The following is a 22,210-nucleotide window of genomic DNA, read 5'->3' as shown; positions in this document are numbered from 1 at the left end:
TCACTGAACTACCTCAGCATGACCATAGGATTTGAAAAACCCCCATCGCCTGCAATCTCCCAAACGTGCGCACGAGCACAGTCATTACTACACCAAGATTGACGCATAGAGGAATAAAATTTATGTCATGAGTGTGTAAGTTACAGACAGGGTTAGGGTTACAGATAGGGTTAGGGTTACAGACAGGGTTAGGGTTACAGACAGGGTTAGGGTAACATATAGGGTTAGGGTTAGGGTTACAGACAGGGTTAGGGTTACAGACAGGGTTAGGGTTACAGATAGGGTTAGGGTTACAGACTGTAACCCTAACTCTATCTGTAACCCTAACCCTAACCCTTACACTACCTGATTGATACAACATCATACCTGATGTTTTAAAGCACGTTATTCCAAACAATTTAGGAATGTTAGGTGATTTATGCCCTTTAAGGATTAAAAACGGACTCTGCGACAACTACGTAATTTTCCATGGGAGTTTTGCCATGGATCCCCCTCCGGCATGCCTCAGTCCAGGTGTTAGTCCCCTTGAAACAACTTTTCCATCACTATTGTGGCCAGAAAGAGTCCCTGTGGCTTTTAAAATTTGCCTGCCCATTGAAGTCTATGGCGGTTCGCCGGGTTCGCCCGTTCGAACATTTGCGGAAGTTTTAGGTTTGCGACATTACTAGTCACCATCAATGGCCCTAAAAACAGCAATATTTCCACTTGCAGTAATCCATTAACACCTTTAGCAGTGGAGCACTGCATAAACTATAAGGTGGGTCCCCACTCCTAGTGTCTCCAGAGTCCAACCCTGTATGTATTATCAATTCTCCACTGCATAATATCTTTGGCACATTTTATTGTTATTACTTTGTTTATAATGTATATTATCCACTGCTCAGCAGCACAATGACCCTTAAAATGATGCATGTTAACACTTTCACATGATTTTTATATATATATATATATATATATATATATATATATATATATATATATATATATATGTATATTTTTAAGCACTGCCCTAAGCACTGTGACCCCCTTGTCACCTAGCACAATAGTCAATTAGCAATAATCAGGAGCCAGCAGGATGGGTTACGATCACTGAAGGTAACTGGTAGGTCCTAAAGTGTAAGAGATATAATAGATGTTGTTGTTATTGTTTTGATAAGAGTGGATCTTTAGTGCAGTGTTTTATCCCAATGGGGAGATGTATTTGTGAGACCAGATTAAGTAATTTGAGAAAGGAATTTCCCCAGAAGACACAGGAAGCAATAGAAAAATCTCATTCTACTCCCAAAAATATTGTTATTGCTGTCTTTAAATCCATTGGAGACATTCACCATCACTTCTCATGCCTGTGATACCCTGTCCTTGGGACAAGAAGTAAAAACATACAAATTCAGCAAGGGCACAGACAGCAATAAAAATCTTACAAGGGTGAGGGTGCAAAAAAAAGCCTGGGTTTCAGCCATAGCAGTGTAGAAAGGTTAACCTAAAATGCTCATTGGGGAGAGCAGCAAAAATGGTGTGCAATAAGTTAAAAAACATCATGTAATTGTCAATAAAAGCTTTTGACACACTGGAATGCTTGTAATTATATTTCAGTATACCATAGTAACATCTGACAAAAAAGATCTAAAAACGCTAAAGCAGCAAACTTTATTAGTTAATATTTGTGTCATTCTCAAAACTTTTGGCCACGGCTGTATAATATGTAAAAAAGTACAATATTTCTTACCTGTATAGCACAATGCACGTTTCCTCTTTTTGCAGGAATCATCATTCCACTTCCCTGAATCCTTTGCTCTCCCAATATATATCTCAACACAATCTTCATTGTTCTTTTTATTATTTGGTTCATTCTCACCCCAGTTTTCTGCCTCTTTTGTAAGCGTCTTGTTGGTTCCCACCCAAGTCCATGCACCATTAATCTTCCTTATTCCTATCCAATAATAGTTTTTATTTGTGGGAATGTTTTCTTGGAGGTATTCAATCTCTTTTTTATTCTGTATGGCCACAAGATCAGTAAATTTACTCTGACAAACTTTCTGAGCTTCGTCATAGGACATGTCATTTGTGGAGTAATGGTAAGTCCAACAGTGGGTCACAGAGACTATAAATGAAACTGAAAAAAGAAAATGTTCACATTGACAGGGCACAATGACAATATTACATTTTTCAACTGGAAAATAATTCTAAAAAGGTTGCGCTTGGCCTCAAATTGTGAAAATATCAGAAAATGCCTCACTCAAAAATTCCTTGAATAATGAAGAAATACATATATATAAATATATATACAGTATCCACATGCTCCACTGTTTCTAACTCAAACATAATCCAAATTAAATTGTTTATTGTACGATAAACAGGAAATACTCAGGAAGCTATACTCACTGCCTCCCACCTCCCCCATCGGACCCCTCCCCTCCCCCCCAGCTCTCTGATTTTCCATTTTTTTGCTTTCTCTGCCTGGTCTCTTCCTGTTCTTCTTCCTCAGCTTTATATTCCTAACAGTTCAGCAAATCTTATTGAATATTTATGTTTTATTCAATCTCTCCACTTCACTTCAAACCCCTCCATTCCCTCCCTGCCACTGAACCTTAGATACTCTTTATTTAGTTATAGATTTCATTTACTTTATTGCACCAGCTCTTCACTGTGGGCCTCTCTAGGTTTTGCCACTGTCTCTGTATTAGGCTTTTGATGGCATTTAATAGCTGAGGGACCAATAACCTCATATATATATCTTAGTTGGCATTCTAACCCCATGAAACAGACATCCCCATGGGTCGTCTGGTATTTCTAAATGTATTATTTCCTTAATTACTTGCCTAACCTCTCCCCAGTATTTTTTGATCTTGGGACAGGTCCACCATATATGAGTCATGGGGCCAAATCCTCAAAAGGGATACGCAGGCGGATCTGCTGTTCCGCCTGCGTATCCCTGTGCCTATCTTTGGAACTGATCCTCAGAAGCAGTTTTCCAAAGATAGGCATAAGATCCGACATCTGTAAGAGACTTACACTGTCGGATCTTAGGATGCAGTACCGCATCCGCCGCTGGGGGCATTTTGCGTCGAAATGCCGCTTCACGTATGCAAATGAGGACTTACGGAGATCCACAAAGCTTTTCAGCTTTGTTTTTTCTCCGTAAGTTTACGTTTGCATGCGTAAAATTAGGGCTGCTTTTACAAGGTGTAAACTGTTTACACCTTGTAAAAACAGACCTTTTTTTCGATCGCCGCGATTTTTTTTTAAATTTGATTTTTTTTTTTTTCGCCGTATCTTTTTTTTAACCCGTCGCAACTTTATTGTCCCGTCGCAATCCACAAAGCCCGGCGTAACGTAATTTCGCGCGGTGCACGTCGGGAAAATGACGTCACGAGCATGCGCAGTACGGCCGGCGCGGGAGCGCGCCTCATTTAAATTGTCATCGCCCCCTGGATAACAGGACCGCCTTGCGCCGGGAGAATTTAGGTTACACTGCGTGAAATTTCTAGGTAAGTGCTTTGTGGATCGGGCACTTAGGTAGAAATTTCCCGCCAGTGTAACTTAAATGGGAAAAATTAAGTTAGGCTACGATTTTGAGGATTTGGCCCATGGTTTCTATCTCCTTACACCCCCACCAACATAGCTGCGATATCTCCCTTTGACACTTGTGTGCCTTATCTGGAGTTATGTACCAACAAGCCAAATACTTATAGTTCAATTCTGTCATATTACAGTCTACTGACGTGGTATGTGCCCTCCTCAGTATTTGCCTGAACTCTTGATCATTCACCCATGCTCCCAATTCTTTTTCCCATTTCCTCATAAATGGTGCAATTTCCTGCCCCTTCATACCCATCAGAATTTTATATAACTTAGAGATCACCCTCTTCTTTCCTGTAGCTATACATATTTGCTCCAGGGGGAGTAGGTTCTCTACAGTTCTGATTGGCAGGGGTAAAGTCTATATGAAGTGTTTCAGTTGAAAATACCGCCAACTATCAATCACCATTTAATCACTTTTATGTTTTAAGTCCTGTTAAGTGCAAATTTTACAGTTTACCATTATATCTTTTAATTGTATGTTTTCTTGTGTAATCCAATTTCCACACATTATCCCCATCCTAGGTGTGAAATATTTTGTATCTTTTAGTGGTATCAAGGGAGAATTATATACCCAATTTCCCCTTTTGTGTATCATATCCCAAGTCGCCAGTGCTTTATGTGTAATACTATGTGTGGCCTCACCGAATTCTCTTAATTGTGCAGGAATCCATATTATTTTCCCCAGTGTAACTTTACTAATAATGCTTTCCATTTTTACCCATCTTTTTTCTTTATTGTTTTTTGACAAATCTATCACCAGTTAAAGTAATATAGCATTATAATATTTTTTTAGGTCAGGTGCCCCTAGGCCTCCTTGGTCCCTTTCCTTAGTCAGCAGAGCATAACTAATGCGTGACTTCTTTATTCTCCAAATAAACCTTAAATCAGGGTTTGTAGCGTTTTAAAAGACACCTGTGGGAGAGAGATTGGGAGCATTTGCATTTTATACTTTACTGGTATAAATGAATAAATAAATTATTGGTAGAATTACCATTTTAAATGTAGCGCCTGTGTACTTTTCAGTACAGGTGCTATGTTAAATTTAGTAGGATGAGAGAGTTATTTGCTTTCATCAGGGTTGATCTGTTTAAATTTTGGCTGACCCCAGCCCTGAACTGTCCTTTGGGTCATTCTGTACTCCAGAGATGTAGTTCTATCTCTGGATGGCAGGTGGCGCCAGAGGAGTCCAGGCGGAGCCGCTCTTCCTCAGCAGCCAATTAGAGGAGCGTTTCCCTCGCGGGGCATGCTGGGGAGGGGTATTTCTGTGGTGGAGGCCCTTGTTCGGGGGTTCTTTGCAGGTTCCTGGTTCCAGGTCCGGCACCCACCTTTAGGGTGTGCGCACATCACGGGCCCCGGCGATTTGGCCTACCTGGCCGGGACGCACGTGCTATGTGGCGTTCCTAACTCTGGGCCCTCATGGCTCAGAGCAACTGAAGCTACAATGGGGCCCCAGTGACTTACTGGGTCCTCACACTTTGACAGAAGATCCCAGGCTGGCTGTGCCGTTCGGTGGGGAGTCGGTCTGAGGTGAGCCCGGAGGCAGGTGATCCAATAGGGCTTGGATGAACCATCAGGGATCTGGGTGACCAAATACTGGCAGGTTGTATGATGCAAACTGTCAGTCGGTGGCCCCAAATTATTGACTGGGAGGATTCGCTCTACTTTCATGTTCCTGAGTACTGGGCCTGTGGCAGAGACCCTTTACTAATTTAAAACCTAGTGGAGCCAAGTCGGTGGCAGAGACTTGTTCCTTCCCAGTGGTTCCGAGTGACACCCTGGCTACCAGGCCTGTGAGAGGGACCTGTCCAGGGGCACTATACCCACTCCGGCTGGAGTGGCGACGAAACAGGCATAATTACTGGAGGCAGGACTGCTTCTTCTATCCATAGCCTGAATCTGCAAAGTTTATTCCTTTTTCACCAACCTATTCTATCTACCTCGAGTTGACTGTTGGTCGTGTTGGACCAGAAATAAAAGCATTGAAAACGTCAACCAACTGTCTGGACATTCCTTCACTGCTCTCATCATCACCATTAACCCTAGACACATCACAGAGGTAACATAATTATGCTGTCCCAAATCTAACCAGCGGCTCCTCCAGGGGTAGCGCTACATAAAGATATTAATTCTACCCATCCATAATAGCTGCCTTGGTGCAATTTTGTTGAGTTCTAATTTAATATCGTTCAGTAGCGAGAAGATATTCAGTTGATACATTGTCTCATATGATGTTGTTATCTTGACTCCTAAATATTTTAACTCTCCCCCCCCCCCCCCCTAAAAACAAAAGGAAAGTCTTTTTGATATGACAGCTCTTCCCATTTATGTACATTGATATTTAGAGTTTCTGATTTAGTTGGGTTCATTTTAAAGTTTGAGATCTTTCCATATAATTTTAGTGATTTGATTAGGTTTGGGAGGGTTATCCTGGGATTAGTTATAAAAAATAAAATATCATTGGCATAAGCCGCTAATTTGTGTTCCTCTTTCTCTACCTTAATCCCCCTAATATCTGAGTTATGTCTAATCCCCAACAACAATGGTTCCAAAGCCAGTACAAATAATAGGGGGGATAAGGGGGCACCCCTATCTCGTGCCATTGTACATCTCAAAAGATCCCAAGACTGTCCCATTTACCTTTACCCTTGCTGTAGGCTGATTATATAATGCTTTAAACCAAATAGTAATTTTTGGGCCTAAACCCATTGCCTCTAATGTACTCTGCGTGAAGCCCCAGCCTACCCTGTCAAACGCTAGGGGCAATCAAGGGGTTAAACTGGTTCCATCAGCGTGTTCTAACTGTAGGGGGGATGGGCTACCAGAGACATGACAGAGAGCACTGTTCCTGATCACTGGGAACAGTAGATCTCTGATATGTCCCCTGTCAGAACAGGGATTTGTCTTGTTTACAAAGGCAGATCCCCGTTCTGCCTCTATATTAGACACAGCGTGCAGCAGGAGCAAGAGAGCGACGCCGCTGGTGCACATCCGCCTACAACTGCGCCTGCGCGAGCCACCGTACAGATGCAGCGATTAGTATATCTGCGTTAGCTGGTTGGCTAGTGGTTAAGTTACATTACTATTAAAACTCTAAAAAATTATATACTTTTTACATACCAATGTAAAGCACAGTGAAAGTGGCTGCTCTGTGGTTCACACGGGACAGCGCAAATGACTGACATTTTGGTCTAAGGCAGTGCTGAAAAAAAGGAAAATATGCTGTTACTCAAAAAATATATATATAATTGGTTAATGATTCACATTCAGTGTTCTTGATTCTGGTTGTGGGATTAAAAAGAACAAAACTGCAAATAATCTGCCTCAATTGATGCACTGAGAATTTTCTTATATTTCTCTGTAAAAGTATTTGCAAAAGCATTCTGTTAGCAAAAACTAAAACATACTTTGTGGATTGGTAAAGGGAATAAACACACATAAAGATGTGTGGTTTTGTTATTGGAGCTTGAGCCCATCACAACTGCCAATTTCACGTAGAGCTCATATCCTGTGTGATAAACAGCCCCACACTCTAGGATATGGTCTGGGCTGACAGATCGTTTGCTTATAAAAAAAATAGAATCAGGAAACTATAGACCAGTAACATTGGCTTATGTTTATGTAAATTTTATGGCATACAAGAGATATTACACAAGCAAGTGAAGTAAAGAATATTTAAATAAAAAAGAATTGCAGTTCATGAAGTACACATCGTGTCAAACTATCCTGATCATTTTATGAAGAGGTAAGTTCCTGATGCTTAAAAATTTGTCTGACAATAGCTGTCATGTTTCACATGCTTTGTGATATGCCTTTAAATGTTATATGTATTATTCTGTCCCTGGTTCCTCCCCTTCCTGTATCTGAGCTTATCCTGTATTGTTAGCCCCACCCCTTTTCCAAGTAATGCATCTCAGCACGTGTGTGGACTAGATCACATTATGATCTTTCGACCTATCCGATGTTCATTGTTGTAAGATCCTCACAGTTTATGAATTAAACTTCACAAGATCAACAAGGTGTCGTCTGGATCGAGTCACCATCTGTTTATCCTAATAATATTGGGGTTATCGACATCTCAACACAACTAAATGTAAGTTACGGAGATCACACTTTCTTTTTTTCACTTTTCTGTTTATTAGTCTTTTTCAACATTATATTACAAACATTACAATACAAATAAGAAACACATATATAAAACACACATATAAGGTCTCAATGTTATCCCTTCCTAAAAAAGTAAGCTAATATCGATAGTAGTTATGCTGGGAGATCCACTTATCTTAATTAATTTAGACCTAACCCTATGTCCCCCATATTCTTAATCCACCAGTTTGGGGGGAGACAAAAATAGGAAGGAGATCACACTTTCAGTGCTTAGATTGGAGAGACAGGACAGTCAAAAGATCATTAGAAAGATCAGTCAATACATCCGTATAGAAAGATAAATCAAAAGATCTGATCCTTGCTAACTCTGGATCCACTGTGAGATGTTATATGGACCCTGGAAATAGCAGCTATCAGACAGTGCAGCCATTAATATACAAGCCTGTATGTGTGTCTGCAAGCAAGTCTAAGCATAGCACTCATCAGCCACAAAGGAAAATTTTACTGCTGTGAATGTTCATACAAACAGCTTATACACTGCCTCTGTATGCATTAGCACATGGCTTTTTGTCTGTGTAATCTTATAAGAAAGTCAGAGTAAACCTTTCTTAAACTGCAGCCTAAGAAACCTAATCTCAGACACAGCAAATTGATACATTTCTCTGCTGCTGGAAAACTTTAATGTAAACCCTCTTGTTAACAAGATGTTTCAGCAAGACAATATGCAATCTGGGGATGCACAACCAGGTTTAGAACTCCTTCCAGATGAGGAATTAAACCCTGAATCAAACCAAAGGGAAAAATGCTTGACAAAACCAACCTGAAAAGTGCAAGAGAATGTTAATGCTGACAAAGAAGAGCTACTGTCTAATATCAATGACTTATGGTCTAATACTGTTAAATGCATGTCTGATCTCTCTCAACAATCTCATGAGCCATTACAACTATCAAGCAATTATCAAGCAATTGAATGTTGCAAATGAGAACTATCAAAGATTGTGCGTTAAATATACTAATCTCTTAATGCGGTACAACACTCAAGGGTCATTGGAAGAATTAAACTCAATCTTGAAAGAGACAATTTAGTGGTGCAAACAAAGACAAAGGCAGAAGTGAGAATAACATGGCTTCATGAATCCAGATCCTATCGCTCTGCATCTACTAGATGCTTCACAAGATCTTCCAAATCCCTACAATCAAGATCTTCTGCACTCAGTCAACAACTCATAAAGACCCATGCCGATGCTAAAGCTTCTAAAATTCAGGCAGCTTTTGCCCAAAAGAAAGCTGAAGTGGAAGCCGAGGCCGCATGCCAGAAAGCAGAGAAAGAAGCTGCACACCTGAAAGTCCAGGCCACACCCCAGAAAGCAGAAATGGAAGCCGAGGCCGCACGCCAGAAAGCAAAGGTGAATGTTTTGGAAAAACAATGACAGCCATGGCAAGGTTAAGGGTCTTAGAACAAGCTGCTAGTGAATGCAAAAGAGACAACAGTTGCATCTTATGCCTCAGATTCTTTTCATACCTCTCCAGAATGCCAACTCCCTGTCACAGCAATCAAAGCACTCAATCAAAGTCTCTTATCTACACCTACGGTACCTCAAGACAATTTGCCTTTATACATTCCAGTACACCAGACTGCAGCATCTCAGCAAGCAGCAGACACTTGTATGCATATAAAAGACTGTCCACCTTACTTTGGCACTAACCAAGTACCTCTTGGCAAGCACACTAATCCACAGCTACAAACCAACATGTCAATGGACTTTAAGCCAGTTCCAGCATTGAATGCTTTTGCGCCAACATATGTTCCCAAGTCACCAACATATGTTCCTAATGTCAATGCACCAGCCATCACAACTAACTCTGTTCCACCTGCAGTCATGCATGTAAAGTCTGAGAACATGGACATGTCACAGTTTGCTAAATACATGCTCCGCAGAGAGCTCACTAAGAAAGGCCTCACCACGTTTGATGACAAGCCTGAAAATTACTGAGGCTGGAAATCCACCTTTAAGGTCACAATGAGTGACCTAGACATCAATGCCACAAGGGAATTAGATCTGCTCATCAGATGGCTAGGTCCCCAGTCAAGTGAATGCATCAAAAGGCTCAAAGCAGTTCATACCGGCAACCCCACTGCAGGCATTAATGCTGCTTTGGACAGACTTGACCGTACCTTTGGCAGCCCAGAGGCCATTGAAGATGCCTTATTCAAAAGGTTGCAAAGCTTCCCGAAGATTTCTTCTAGAGACAATCTAAAGTTTCAAGAACTCAGCGATGTTCTATTAGAGCTTCAACTTGCTATGGCGGACATCAACTTACATGGTCTCAGTTACCTTGACACCGCTCGTGGCATCAACCCTTTTGTTCTCAAGCTACCATATGGCATTCAAGAAAAATGGGCAGTGCTTGGATCAAAGTGTGGCGCTCACCCCCGAAGGAGCCGCTGGTTGATTTTGGGATCGGCCTACTAAGTTACAGTAGGTGTTTGTGATATTGTGCTTTTAGCACGACAGCGTCGCGCTGATACTCGGCGACAGGGTGCCGAGATCTCGCCGACATCTCACACTCACTGGAATAGTGACAGCACATCCCAGCAAGCGCGTCATAGAAGCGACGGGAGATCCGACTTGGATTCCCGCCAATTCTACACGTGTGCGGCGTTTGTTATGAATCCTGAGGGGGAAGTCCCCGCCGGATTTTAAATAAAAATCCGGCATGGGTCCCCCCCTCAGGAGCATACCGGGCCCTTAGGTCTGTTATGGGTTGTAAGGAGAGCCCCCCTACGCCGAAAAAAACGGCGTAGGGGGTCCCCCTACAATCCATACCAGACCCGTATCCAAAGCACGCTACCCGGCCAGCCAGGAAGGGAGTGGGGACGAGCGAGCGCCCCCCCCCCTCCTGAGCCGTACCAGGCTGCATGCCCTCAACATGGGGGGGTTGGGTGCTCTGGGGCAGGGGGGCGCACTGCGGCCCCCCCCACCTCAGAGCACCCTGTCCCCATGTTGATGAGGACAGGGCCCCTTCCCGACAACCCTGGCCGTTGGTTGTCGGGGTATGCGGGCGGGAGGCTTATCGGAATCTGGGAGCCCCCTTTAATAAGGGGGCCCCCAGATACCGGCCCCCCACCCTAAGTGAATGAGTATGGGGTACATCGTACCCCTACCCATTCACCTGCAAGAAAAGTGGTAAAAACACAAATAAACCACACAGTGTATTAAAATATTTTATTTTTCTGCTCCGGAGGCCGCCCCCTGTCTTCTTTATTAGCTCTTTTACCAGGGGGGGCTTCTTCTTTGACGTCTTCGGGTGGGTGGGGGCCGCCGTCTGGTTCTCTTCCACCGCCGGGGGGGGTGGCTTTTAAAAAAGCCCCCACCCCCCCGGCGGGTTTCCTCCGGCGTCTTCGGCGGGGCTCTTCTTCTTCCGCTATCCCGACGGGTCTTCTCAACTCTCCGGGGTTCTCCTTCTGTTTCCGCCGCTCTCCGTTGTTGACTCGGCGCACCCCGGTTCTTCGTCTCGCTGTCCGGTGTCTTCTTCCGTGCTGTACGTCTTCTCCTTCCGTGCTGTGATGAGTTCTTCTTCCGTGCTGTGACGTCATGTTCTTCACTTCTCTCCTTCTCCCGATGTTGCCACGCCGGTCCTCCTCGCTGAAATGACGGATGCGCGCCTTGCATCGGACCTATATAGGCCTCACAGTCCCATCATGCTCTGTACCTACCCATGTGATACCTACCACGTGGGTGGGGGCCGCCGTCTGGTTCTCTACCACGTGGTAGGTATCACATGGGTAGGTACAGAGCATGATGGGACTGTGAGGCCTATATAGGTCCGATGCAAGGCGCGCATCCGTCATTTCAGCGAGGAGGACCGGCGTGGCAACATCGGGAGAAGGAGAGAAGTGAAGAACATGACGTCACAGCACGGAAGAAGAACTCATCACAGCACGGAAGGAGAAGACGTACAGCACGGAAGAAGACACCGGACAGCGAGACGAAGAACCGGGGTGCGCCGAGTCAACAACGGAGAGCGGCGGAAACAGAAGGAGAACCCCGGAGAGTTGAGAAGACCCGTCGGGATAGCGGAAGAAGAAGAGCCCCGCCGAAGACGCCGGAGGAAACCCGCCGGGGGGGTGGGGGCTTTTTTAAAAGCCACCCCCCCCGGCGGTGGAAGAGAACCAGACGGCGGCCCCCACCCACCCGAAGACGTCAAAGAAGAAGCCCCCCCTGGTAAAAGAGCTAATAAAGAAGACAGGGGGCGGCCTCCGGAGCAGAAAAATAAAATATTTTAATACACTGTGTGGTTTATTTGTGTTTTTACCACTTTTCTTGCAGGTGAATGGGTAGGGGTACGATGTACCCCATACTCATTCACTTAGGGTGGGGGGCCGGTATCTGGGGGCCCCCTTATTAAAGGGGGCTCCCAGATTCCGATAAGCCTCCCGCCCGCATACCCCGACAACCAACGGCCAGGGTTGTCGGGAAGGGGCCCTGTCCTCATCAACATGGGGACAGGGTGCTCTGAGGTGGGGGGGGGCCGCAGTGCGCCCCCCTGCCCCAGAGCACCCAACCCCCCCATGTTGAGGGCATGCAGCCTGGTACGGCTCAGGAGGGGGGGGGGGCGCTCGCTCGTCCCCACTCCCTTCCTGGCTGGCCGGGGTAGCGTGCTTTGGATACGGGTCTGGTATGGATTGTAGGGGGACCCCCTACGCCGTTTTTTCCGGCGTAGGGGGGCTCTCCTTACAACCCATAACAGACCTAAGGGCCCGGTATGCTCCTGAGGGGGGACCCATGCCGGATTTTTATTTAAAATCCGGCGGGGACTTCCCCTTCAGGATTCATAACAAACGCCGCACACGTGTAGAATTGGCGGGAATCCAAGTCGGATCTCCCGTCGCTTCTATGACGGCTCTGTCTCCATCGCGGCAAGCCAGCTCGGCGCTGGCTCCCGCGATGGGGCTCGTAGGTGCTCAATCTCGCTGAGAAAGAGAGCGAGATTGACACAAAATCGGGTTCACCTACTGTACCCTGGCGGTGTCTAGGGGTGTAATTGTGAGAACAGCAAAAGAGAGCGAAGGTCCAGATAGCCAATAAAAGGGTTTTCAATGCTTTATTGTCCAGGCCAAACACGACCAACATCAACATGTATTGGGAAGGTCAAGGTTGATGAAGGAAAGAGAAGAGAACATTGCGGGAGGAACAGGTCTCTCTCACAGACCCGGCTCTAGGGCCTCTGCCACAGGCCAATTTCAATAAAGGACTCTGCTGCTCTATATCATATAGAGCTGCAGTTAGAGACAGACAAGTTGAAGGAGAAACTCCTGGAGAGATATGCTTCCACTATATTACATGTGAGCGTGTAATCTATGGTTCCTCCACTAGAGGGCAGCAACTACATCTCTGCTTCACCACTTTGATCGAAGAGCGGCGTCCCAGACGTGTGATGTCATCACGAACGGACGGAACGAGCGGCTGTCCTTCTAGACCTTATTGTGCCTTGTCCCCGATCGGTGGATTCGTCGGATGATCCCGTCTTTCCTCCCCTACGGTGACACTCCAGTTACGCGGATTGCCCGGTGATAGGCTCCTTTTGAGGTTCGTAAGGCCATCTCCTCACCACCGTCATCCTACCACATGTCCTGAAGGTACTGTTATTGTCATTTCCATTTGATGATATGTTCACTGAACCTGTGAGGTTTTAACCCTGTGTACTTTATGGTACCTGTCTGCGGAGTCTACATTTGTTTATACAGCTCACATAGTTTTGCCATTTCCATACGGACCTTTTACTACATATCTGGAGTTCATCTTTAATAAATGGATTTTTTTCTAATACATTTTATCTGAAACTTTTGTCTTCTTCCAAAAAAATGTATGGTTTATTATGAACTGTAGATAACCATGAGCGCAGCTTTTTGGCATGTTTTCTGTTTCTTTGGTACTTCCGGGTACCACGATTCTCGGAGCCCTGGACTATCTTCCCCACACCCTGCATATCAGTAACAACTTTTACATTAGGAATTCTACTATCCTTGTTTAGCGCCAGTGGATTTTTTTGTGTGTTTGAACATAACAGGAGATGCTCTACCTTATACTCTGAGCACTTGTGCCGGCACTACAGAAGTCTTAGGTAGGAGAGCCAACAGTCTTGTAGTTGCTCCCCTGAATGATAATGTGGAAATATTCTTGCCCACTATCACTGCGTGCAACCAAATCCCAAGCAACAAAGAGGAGATCCCTACTCCTGAAGCTGCCTTTCACCATTCTCACTTGAAGGACATAGCCGACCAAATACCAGCCATCGACGAAAGAGCTGGTATCCTGCTGTTACTTGGCCGAGACATCTTAAGGGTGCACAAGGTTCGTCAGCAAATCAACGGTTAACATGATGCACCATATGCTCAGTGTCTGGATCTAGGCTGGGTCATCATAGGCAATGTCTGTCGAGACAAAGACAGCAGGTCTTACTCTGCCTTTAACTTTAAAACACAAGTCCTGTCAAACGGACTGACTACTTGTTCTGCACAATGACCACATCAATATAATTTGAAAGATAGACTGTTTGAAAAGGTGCACAATGGCACATCATGCAAGACGATAAGAAAGCCCTTAATTTCTAAGATGACAACATCGGCAACACAGTGTTTGAGGTAACCACTAAAGACAATGAGTTGGCAGCTACCATAGAAGACGAAGTATTCTTGAAAACCACGAGTAAAGAGTTCTACCAAGATGATTTCAACAGTTGGGTAGCACCTCTACCATCTCGTACCACAAGAAAGAGACTACCAAATAACAGAGTGGAACGCATTAGGAAGTTCTCTATGCCTGAACAATGGCACTATGTTCCCACTCACCTCAACCCTGCTGTCACCTCAACCCTGCTGATCGTGGCAGTCGTGCAGTACCTACTACTGCATTTATGGACACATCATGGCTATCTCCACCAGTACTCTTGAATGATAAACTCATCTCAAGTTCTACAGATTCTATCTTTGATCCAGAATCTGATAAGGAAATCAGAGCTGTACCACCAAACTCAACACCTCTGTGAAACCAAGGGTAAGGCTGAGTCCTCACCACTTTGAATGCTTTTCTAAGTGGTCCTCCTTTGTACGAGCCAGTGCACGTCTTAATCACATTGCTCATCAATTTGCAAACAGCTCTAGCACTGGAAAAGAGTGTCACAAGTGGCACATCTGTAAAGGCCCTTCCGCAATTGAGGAAGTCTCAGGAGCAGAAAGATTGTGAACTTCTTGAATTACAACAAGTGTAAATGGGAATTTAACCCACCTCATTCCTCTCACATGGGAGGCTCCTGGGAACGCATGATTGGAGTTGCAAGGAAAATCCTGGACTCTATGCTACTGGACCAGAAAACTTCCCAGCTTACCCATGAAATCTTTGTCACTCTTCTTGCAGCGGTGTCTGCTATAATCAACACAAGGCCTCTGGTCCCTGTGTCCTCAGATCCAGAGTCTCCAGTATTGCTCACTCCAGCCACTCTTCTTACCCAATAAATTGGGATAGCCACTATTCCCACAGAGGAACTTCATTATCCTAATGTTTACAAGCATCAATGGAAACAGGTTCAACATCTTGCTAATGTGTTTGGGAACCGTTGGAAGATGGAGTACTTTTCTAACCTTCAAAGTCGCAGTAAATGGCAAGCCAGCAAATCCAACCTACAAGTGGGAGACATAGTTCTCTTGAAAGAGACAGGTTCTCATCGCAACCATTGGCCTATGGGTCTCATTACAAAGACTATGCCAAGTAACGACGGAAAAGTACAGAAAGTAGAAGTTAAAGTAATGAAAGAAGGTTCTGTACACTTTTACTTCAGGCCTATAAAGGAACTAGTACTTCTTTTGCCTAAAGAAGAAGACAAGTCATCAACCTGATTCAAAGGGAGGTACGAAGGTTTGGTGCATATTGCTGCCTTCCCCTCTGAAGATGGATATTTTCTTGTCACAGCCTGGACCTTCGAGACCAACATCTGCATGTATATGTTAATAAAAAAAAAAATGTATCTTGCGCCAAATGTGCAATTAAACAAAGAGTTAAACTAAATATGAGCTGCGCCTCAAAAAAACAGTGTATACCACTGCTGCATAGTGGATTAAAAAAACGGGTGAGTGCGCTAATAGCTAATAAATAAAATTATAACTATAATCAAAAATAAATTAACAAATAAATGAACAGCAAGTGAAACACCAGCCTACCTAATATAACCTAAATATCTAAAAAAAACATGTTATCATCTAGTCCCCAACGTGACAGGTGCCTAATAGATAAAATTTATAATTAGTGACCATTTAGGCCTTGTACACACGACCGGATTATCCGATGAAAACGGTCCACCGAACCGTTTCCATCAGATATGTCCGCTGCCGGATTTTGGTCTGATGGTTGTACACACCATCAGACCAAAATCCCCGCGAAAAACATACGCGGTGACGTGTCGCGACGTGGCCGCGCCGTCGCCGCGACGATGACGCGGCGACGTGCGCGACCCTGGAAGGTAAATACTTCCACGCATGCGTCGAATCACTTCGACGCATGCGAGGGATGGCGGTCGGTCGGACAAGTCGGACAAGTCGGTGAGTCTGTACAGACGACCGGATTTGTCCGACGGACAGGTTTCCAGCGGAAAGATTTCTTAGCATGCTAAGATCTTTTTATCTGCTGGAAACTGTCCGATCCGCCAGACAATTGTCCGCTCGGGCCTACACACGACCGGATCTGTCCACTGGAACTGGTCCGTCGGACCAGTTTCAGCGGATAGATCCGGTCGTGTGTATGGGGCCTAAGTGAAAAACAGAATATAATAACAATATTCCATAAATAATGTCGAAAAACATAAATTCAATAAATTCATGTGCTGCTTTGAGTCCATAGAACTGTAGTGTACTGCAAGATCCACAACAATTGCCACGAACATCCAGTGAAATAATATCCAGTGATAAAAGCTGTTAATGTTTCACCTTCACCGACTGATAAGGACACCCACAAAAGTGCTCAAAAGATGGCAGCTTACCACAAGTAGTTGACTCTTTTACTGAAAAAAGTGGTCAAATGTGCTTCATAGCAAGTTGGACTTTGCTATTAACAGATGAAATAAGCAGATAATGGAACAACCTCTTATCCCATGGAGACTCAGGACGGCATATGCAAATAAGAAAATAAGGTCCGAAGCTTCCTGAAGATGTGTCAAACGAAACAGACGTAGAGGCGTCACCTGGTCACGTACTGAGGTCACCTCCGGTTCCCTTTGGCTCACTGCGGTGCAGGGTGGAACGCACGCCAGCGCACACGAGTCGGGACCATCTCCACCAATTTGTTTCTTTGCCATCCAGCCTCAGTGCCGGGTCTTGGGCACTCCTAAAGTAAGCAGCCATTTGGCTTTTTATTTGAACATTTTTTAAGTTTAATTAACGGGATTACACTATTCGGACCTTATTTTCTTATTTGCATATGCCATCCTGAGTCTCCATGGGATAAGAGGTTGATCCATTATCTGCTTATTTCATCTGTTAATAGCAAAGTCCAACTTGCTATGAAGCACATTTGACCACTTTTTTCAGTAAAAGGGTCAACTACTTGTGGTAAGCTGCCATCTTTTGAGCACTTTTGTGGGTGTCCTTATGGGCCTGTACACACGACCGGATCTGTCCGCTGATACTTGTCCGCGGACCAGTTTCAGCAGACAAGTTCGGTCGTGTGTACGGCCGACCGGACAGGTTTCCAGCGGACATTTGTCTAGCCGACCGTTTTCCAGCGGACAAAAATTTCTTAGCATGCTAAGAAACCTGTCCGCTGGAAGCCTGTCCGTCGGACATGTTAGGTCGTTTGTACAGACTCACCGGACATTCGGCCGCCATCCCTCGCATGTGTCGAAGTGATTCGACGCATGCGTGGAAGTATTTACCTTCCAGGGCCGCGCACGTCGACGCGGCCACGTCACCGCGGATCGTGTACGCGCGGATTTCTGTCTGATGGTGTGTACAACCATCAGACAGAAATCTCCGGGCGGACATGTCCGCTGAAAACGGTCCGGCGGACCGATTTCAGCAGACAGTCCGTCCGTGTGTACGAGGCCTATCAGTCGGTGAAGGTGGACCATTAACAGCTTTTATCACTGCATATTATTTCACTGGATGTTCGTGGTAATTGTTGTGGATCTTGCAGTACACTACAGTTCTATGGACTGATAGCAGCACATGAATTTATTGAATTTATGTTATTGTGATTATTTATGGAATATTGTTATTATATTCTTTGTTTTTCACTTAATGGTCACTAATTATCAAGTTTATCTATTAAGCACCTGTCACGTTGGGGACTAGATGATAACGTGTTTTTTTTAGATATTTAGGTTATATTAGGTAGGCTGGTGTTTCACTTGCTGTTCATTTATTTATTCATTTATTTTTGATTATAGTTATAATTTTATTTATTAGCTATTAGCGCACTCAAGCATATATATCTTAATGTTTGCATTGTTTCCCTTATTCTTCCCTTCCCTCTTGTTTTGCAGGTGTTCTTGGAAGAATCTTCATTACTTATATTTGAACTTGGACTAAAGTTTGTTAATAATTGAAATCATAGATTTTGACGGGGAGTGTCATGTTTCACATGCTTTGTGATATGCTTTTAAATGTTATATGTATTATTCTGTGCCTGGTTCCTCCTTTTCCTGTATCTGAGCTTATCCTGTATAGTTAGCCCCACCCCCTTTTCCCAGTAATGCATCTGAGCACATGTGTGGACTAGATCACATTGTGATCTTTTGACCTATCCAATGTTCATTGTTGTAAGATCCTCACAGTTTATGGATTAAACTTCACAAGATCAAAAAGGTGTTGTCTGGATCGAGTCACTGTCCGTTTATCCTAATAAGATTGGGGTTATCGACATCTCAACACAACTAACTGTAAGTTACGAAGATCACACGTTCAATGCTTAGATTGGAGAGACAGAACAATAGCCCTGTCTGTGAAAACATACTAGACTTAAAATCTTAGGCCCCGTACACACCATAGAATCCATCCGCAGATAAATCCCAGCAAATGGGTTTCAGCGGATAGATCCTATGGTGTGTACACGCCAGCGGATCTGTTTCCGCGGATATATCTCCCCTGGATATATCTCCCCTGGATCTGCTGGATTCCAGCAGATCGAATATTCGCTGACATGCAGAACATATCCATCTGCTGGAGTCCATCCCAACGGATGGATCCGCTGGTCTGTATAGACTCACCGGATCCATCCGTCCGAAGGGATCCCCCGCATGCGTCGCAATGATTAGACGCATGCGTGGAATTCCTTATATGACAGCGTCGCGCACGTCGCCGCTTCATAATCGCGGCGACGGCGCGACACGTCATCGCCAGAGGATTTCGGCGCGGATTTCAATGCGATGGTGTGTACACTCCATCGCATGAAAATCCGCCGAAATCCTCGAGAGGATTTATCCGCGGAAACGGTCCGCTGGACCGTATTCGCGGATAAATTCTATCGTGTGTATGGGGCCTTAATGGCAAACAAGCACCAGACCTATGACAGAACGTGACTATATTAACTGATGATCCATAATGATGTAGAACTATTAAAACTCAGCAATATAATACAATTTTACAGATGTATGGTAATGTGCGTGGTTATATGGCAGAAGAATTTGAAGTTATGCAAACATACCATACTAATAGCATTTCTTTTATATATTAAAAATAATATATACAGCTAAAATAGACATTGAAAATTCCATAAGGAGTTCTAAAAAGTTAAAGGGGGACTAAACTGTATCTGAGCACCACAAATCAAAAACACCATTTAATTCAATTTTAATATCTAAAGAAACTCCCCCATACATCCATTTGTCCATGCTTTATTTTGTCGAGAAATCACTTTGGAAAACAACTCCTATAGCAATTCTAGCCACAGCTGAGTAAGGGCAAATGATTTATGTAGCATTTACTTCCTGGAATCCATCTGCCCTTAGACCAGGCAAGCAGGCAGGAGGGCATACAGTACTTAGCTGAGAAAGCCCCTCTTCCAGATGAAAGGAAAGGGCTCACTTTAGTGTTCCTGACATTCTGTAAACTTTCTGTACTTGGAAACAGTCTTAGCAAATATTGAAAAATTAATAAGTTGAATTAGAGCCAAAGTGCTTTTTTGGCTAATTAAAGCAGAGGTCCGCTCACCGCTGCAAAAATTAAAAGCCAGCAGCTGCACATTCATATTTTAATAATCGGACACTTACCTGTCCAGAGATGTCGGCACCGCAGCTGATGTTTTCATCAGCTGTCGGGTGCATGCTGCCTCCATTGTGAGTAAGGGAACCCTACTGTGCATGCACAAGGCTCAACTCTTCTCTCCTACTGGCTCGGCGGTCAGGGAAGAAGGAGGGAGCCCAGACGGTGATGTCAATACCCGCGGCTGAGGCTCCCAGAAGTGGGAACAGGTTACCTGACAGGTATCCTGCCCCCCTTCCCCCCGAAAGGTGCCAAATGTGGCACGAGAGGGGGGAGGAGAACAACGAGCGGAAGTTCAACTTACGTTTCTTCAGGTAATTTCTGGTTTTCAGTCCTAAGCAAATTAGGTCATACATGCCAGGAGTCTTCAGGAGGTGAGGAGGGGTGTTCTCAGTTAAGCACACCCTCTACCTGCTTGCCTGAGCTAAGGACAGATGGGTCCCAGGAAGTAAACGATATATGAATCATCTGCCCTTACTCAAGATGGCCACAGCCAGAAATGCAAGTGGATGTTTTTCAAAGTGACTTCTCAGCAAAATAAAACATGGCAATGTGGATAGGTAGGTGAGTTTGTTATGAATATTAAAAATGAATGAAATAGCGTTTTTGGGGTGTGGTGCTCAGATGCAGTGTAATTTCTTTTTTATCAAATGCAAACAAAAAAGTGGTGAGAAATCTTATCTGTGGGAAATTCTATAGTCTTTCCACAAAGTGCATTTAAAGTGGTAGTAAACGCTGTGTTTTTATCTTTACCTACAAGTGAGCTTATATTAAAGCTTACCTGTAGGTTAAAATAAATATCTGTTAAACGTGCACTGTTTAAGACATATTCTAGGGAGCAACAGCAAGTGACATCACTGGCGCGGGTATGCCATTCCTTCAGAGCGCATGTGCCAGTGACGTCTAGACGCCTTGTGTGCCGCAGCTGTGACTCCCATATGCATGCGTGTGAGTGATGTCATTGTGGCTCAGCCTTATAAGCAGCCGCAACCCGGAAGGAAGACCGGGTGAAGTGGTGACAGCGCACTGCTAGAGGGCTTCTTTTCAAGGTAAGTCTTTCATAATGTGCTAGTATGCAATGCATACTAGCACATTGTGGGGAAGATCCCCAAAGCACTTACGCCGGCGTATCTCGAGATGCGTAAGTGTAAATATGCGCCGTCGTATCTATGCGCCGTATCCACAAAACAAGATACGCCTGAAAAATAGTTTTTTCCGACCAACGTAATTTTTCTGCGCCGGCGCATCATGGACGCAAATATACGCTGGACGCACCATTGTTTTGCTATTCAAATATGCAAATGAGGGAGATACGGCGATCCACGAATGTACGTGCGCCAGACGCGGGCTACGCGCGCCGCGCATAAGACATACGTCCGGTCTAAAGTTACCCCTCATAAAAGCAGCTTTAACTTTGCACCAGACGTGTGCAGGTCAGCTTCAGCAGCACCGTTGGGGACGAGCTGAGCATCCACACTTGCAGGACAACAATCTGTATGCCAACATGCCAGGGGCATCCATGGTCATAGCTATACTACTGGCTTTAGATGCACGTAGAAGGAGGAGGGCACGGAGGAGGGCACGGGAGCGGATATACCGACCACGCATAAACGTCTTTGGCATGGGGGATTCTGAGGTGTATCGCATCTTCAGATTCAGCCCTACTGCCATCCTGGAATTAACCACAACCCTGAAAGATGACATCACCAACCAGACACACCGCTCACATGCAGTGGAGCCACTGGTCAAGGTACTGGCAACACTCCATTTCCTTGCCAGTGGCTCGTTTCAGTGTACAAGTGGAGTTGTGGCTGGGATGGCACAATCCTCCATTAGCAGATGTGTGCACCAGGTTGTCCCCGCAATCCTCAGACGCATGGCCAACCAAATCATCAGACCCACCCAGGAGCATCTGCGGGTGAAGGCAATGCGGGATTTCGTCAGAATTGCAGGATTCCCACGCACTGTGGGGGCCATTGATTGCACCCATGTAGCACTACAGCCCCCCCCCCCGTGACACAGAGCACATATTCCGCAATCGGAAGCACTGGCATTCCATCAACGTACAGGTGATAGTCGATGCCCAATGCCTCATATGGCACGTCCGTGCCAAACACCCAGGGTCCAGCCACCACAGCTACATATACCGTCAAAGCCCCATCCCAACAGAATTTGAACAGAACGTGTATGGGAACAGCTGGCTGGTTGGTGAGTGACATGGGTGTCAGGCATGACTGTCCGCCCCATGATGCAGACGAGGGGCACATGCACGGC

At 44.8% G+C, this 22,210-nt stretch overlaps 1 protein-coding gene across 3 annotated transcripts in view; it reads right to left on the bottom strand.

Moving 5' to 3' along the window:
- Positions 1-22,210, bottom strand: part of SELL (selectin L) — a 195,627-nt gene that overhangs the window by 136,460 nt on the left and 36,957 nt on the right. For all 3 annotated transcript variants that reach the window (XM_040359713.1, XM_040359715.1, XM_040359714.1), the window contains exons 2-3: positions 6,700-6,781; positions 1,727-2,113 (exon numbers count right to left, since the gene is read on the bottom strand). In XM_040359713.1, coding sequence (XP_040215647.1) covers positions 1,727-2,113; positions 6,700-6,781 — 469 coding nt within the window. The remainder of the gene's footprint in view (positions 1-1,726; positions 2,114-6,699; positions 6,782-22,210) is intronic.

This window comes from Rana temporaria, chromosome 7 (assembly GCF_905171775.1).
Source record: "Rana temporaria chromosome 7, aRanTem1.1, whole genome shotgun sequence".
Classification (NCBI taxonomy): domain Eukaryota; kingdom Metazoa; phylum Chordata; class Amphibia; order Anura; family Ranidae; genus Rana; species Rana temporaria.
Note: the sequence above shows the minus strand (reverse complement) of the source record. Positions and strands in the feature narration are given on the sequence as shown.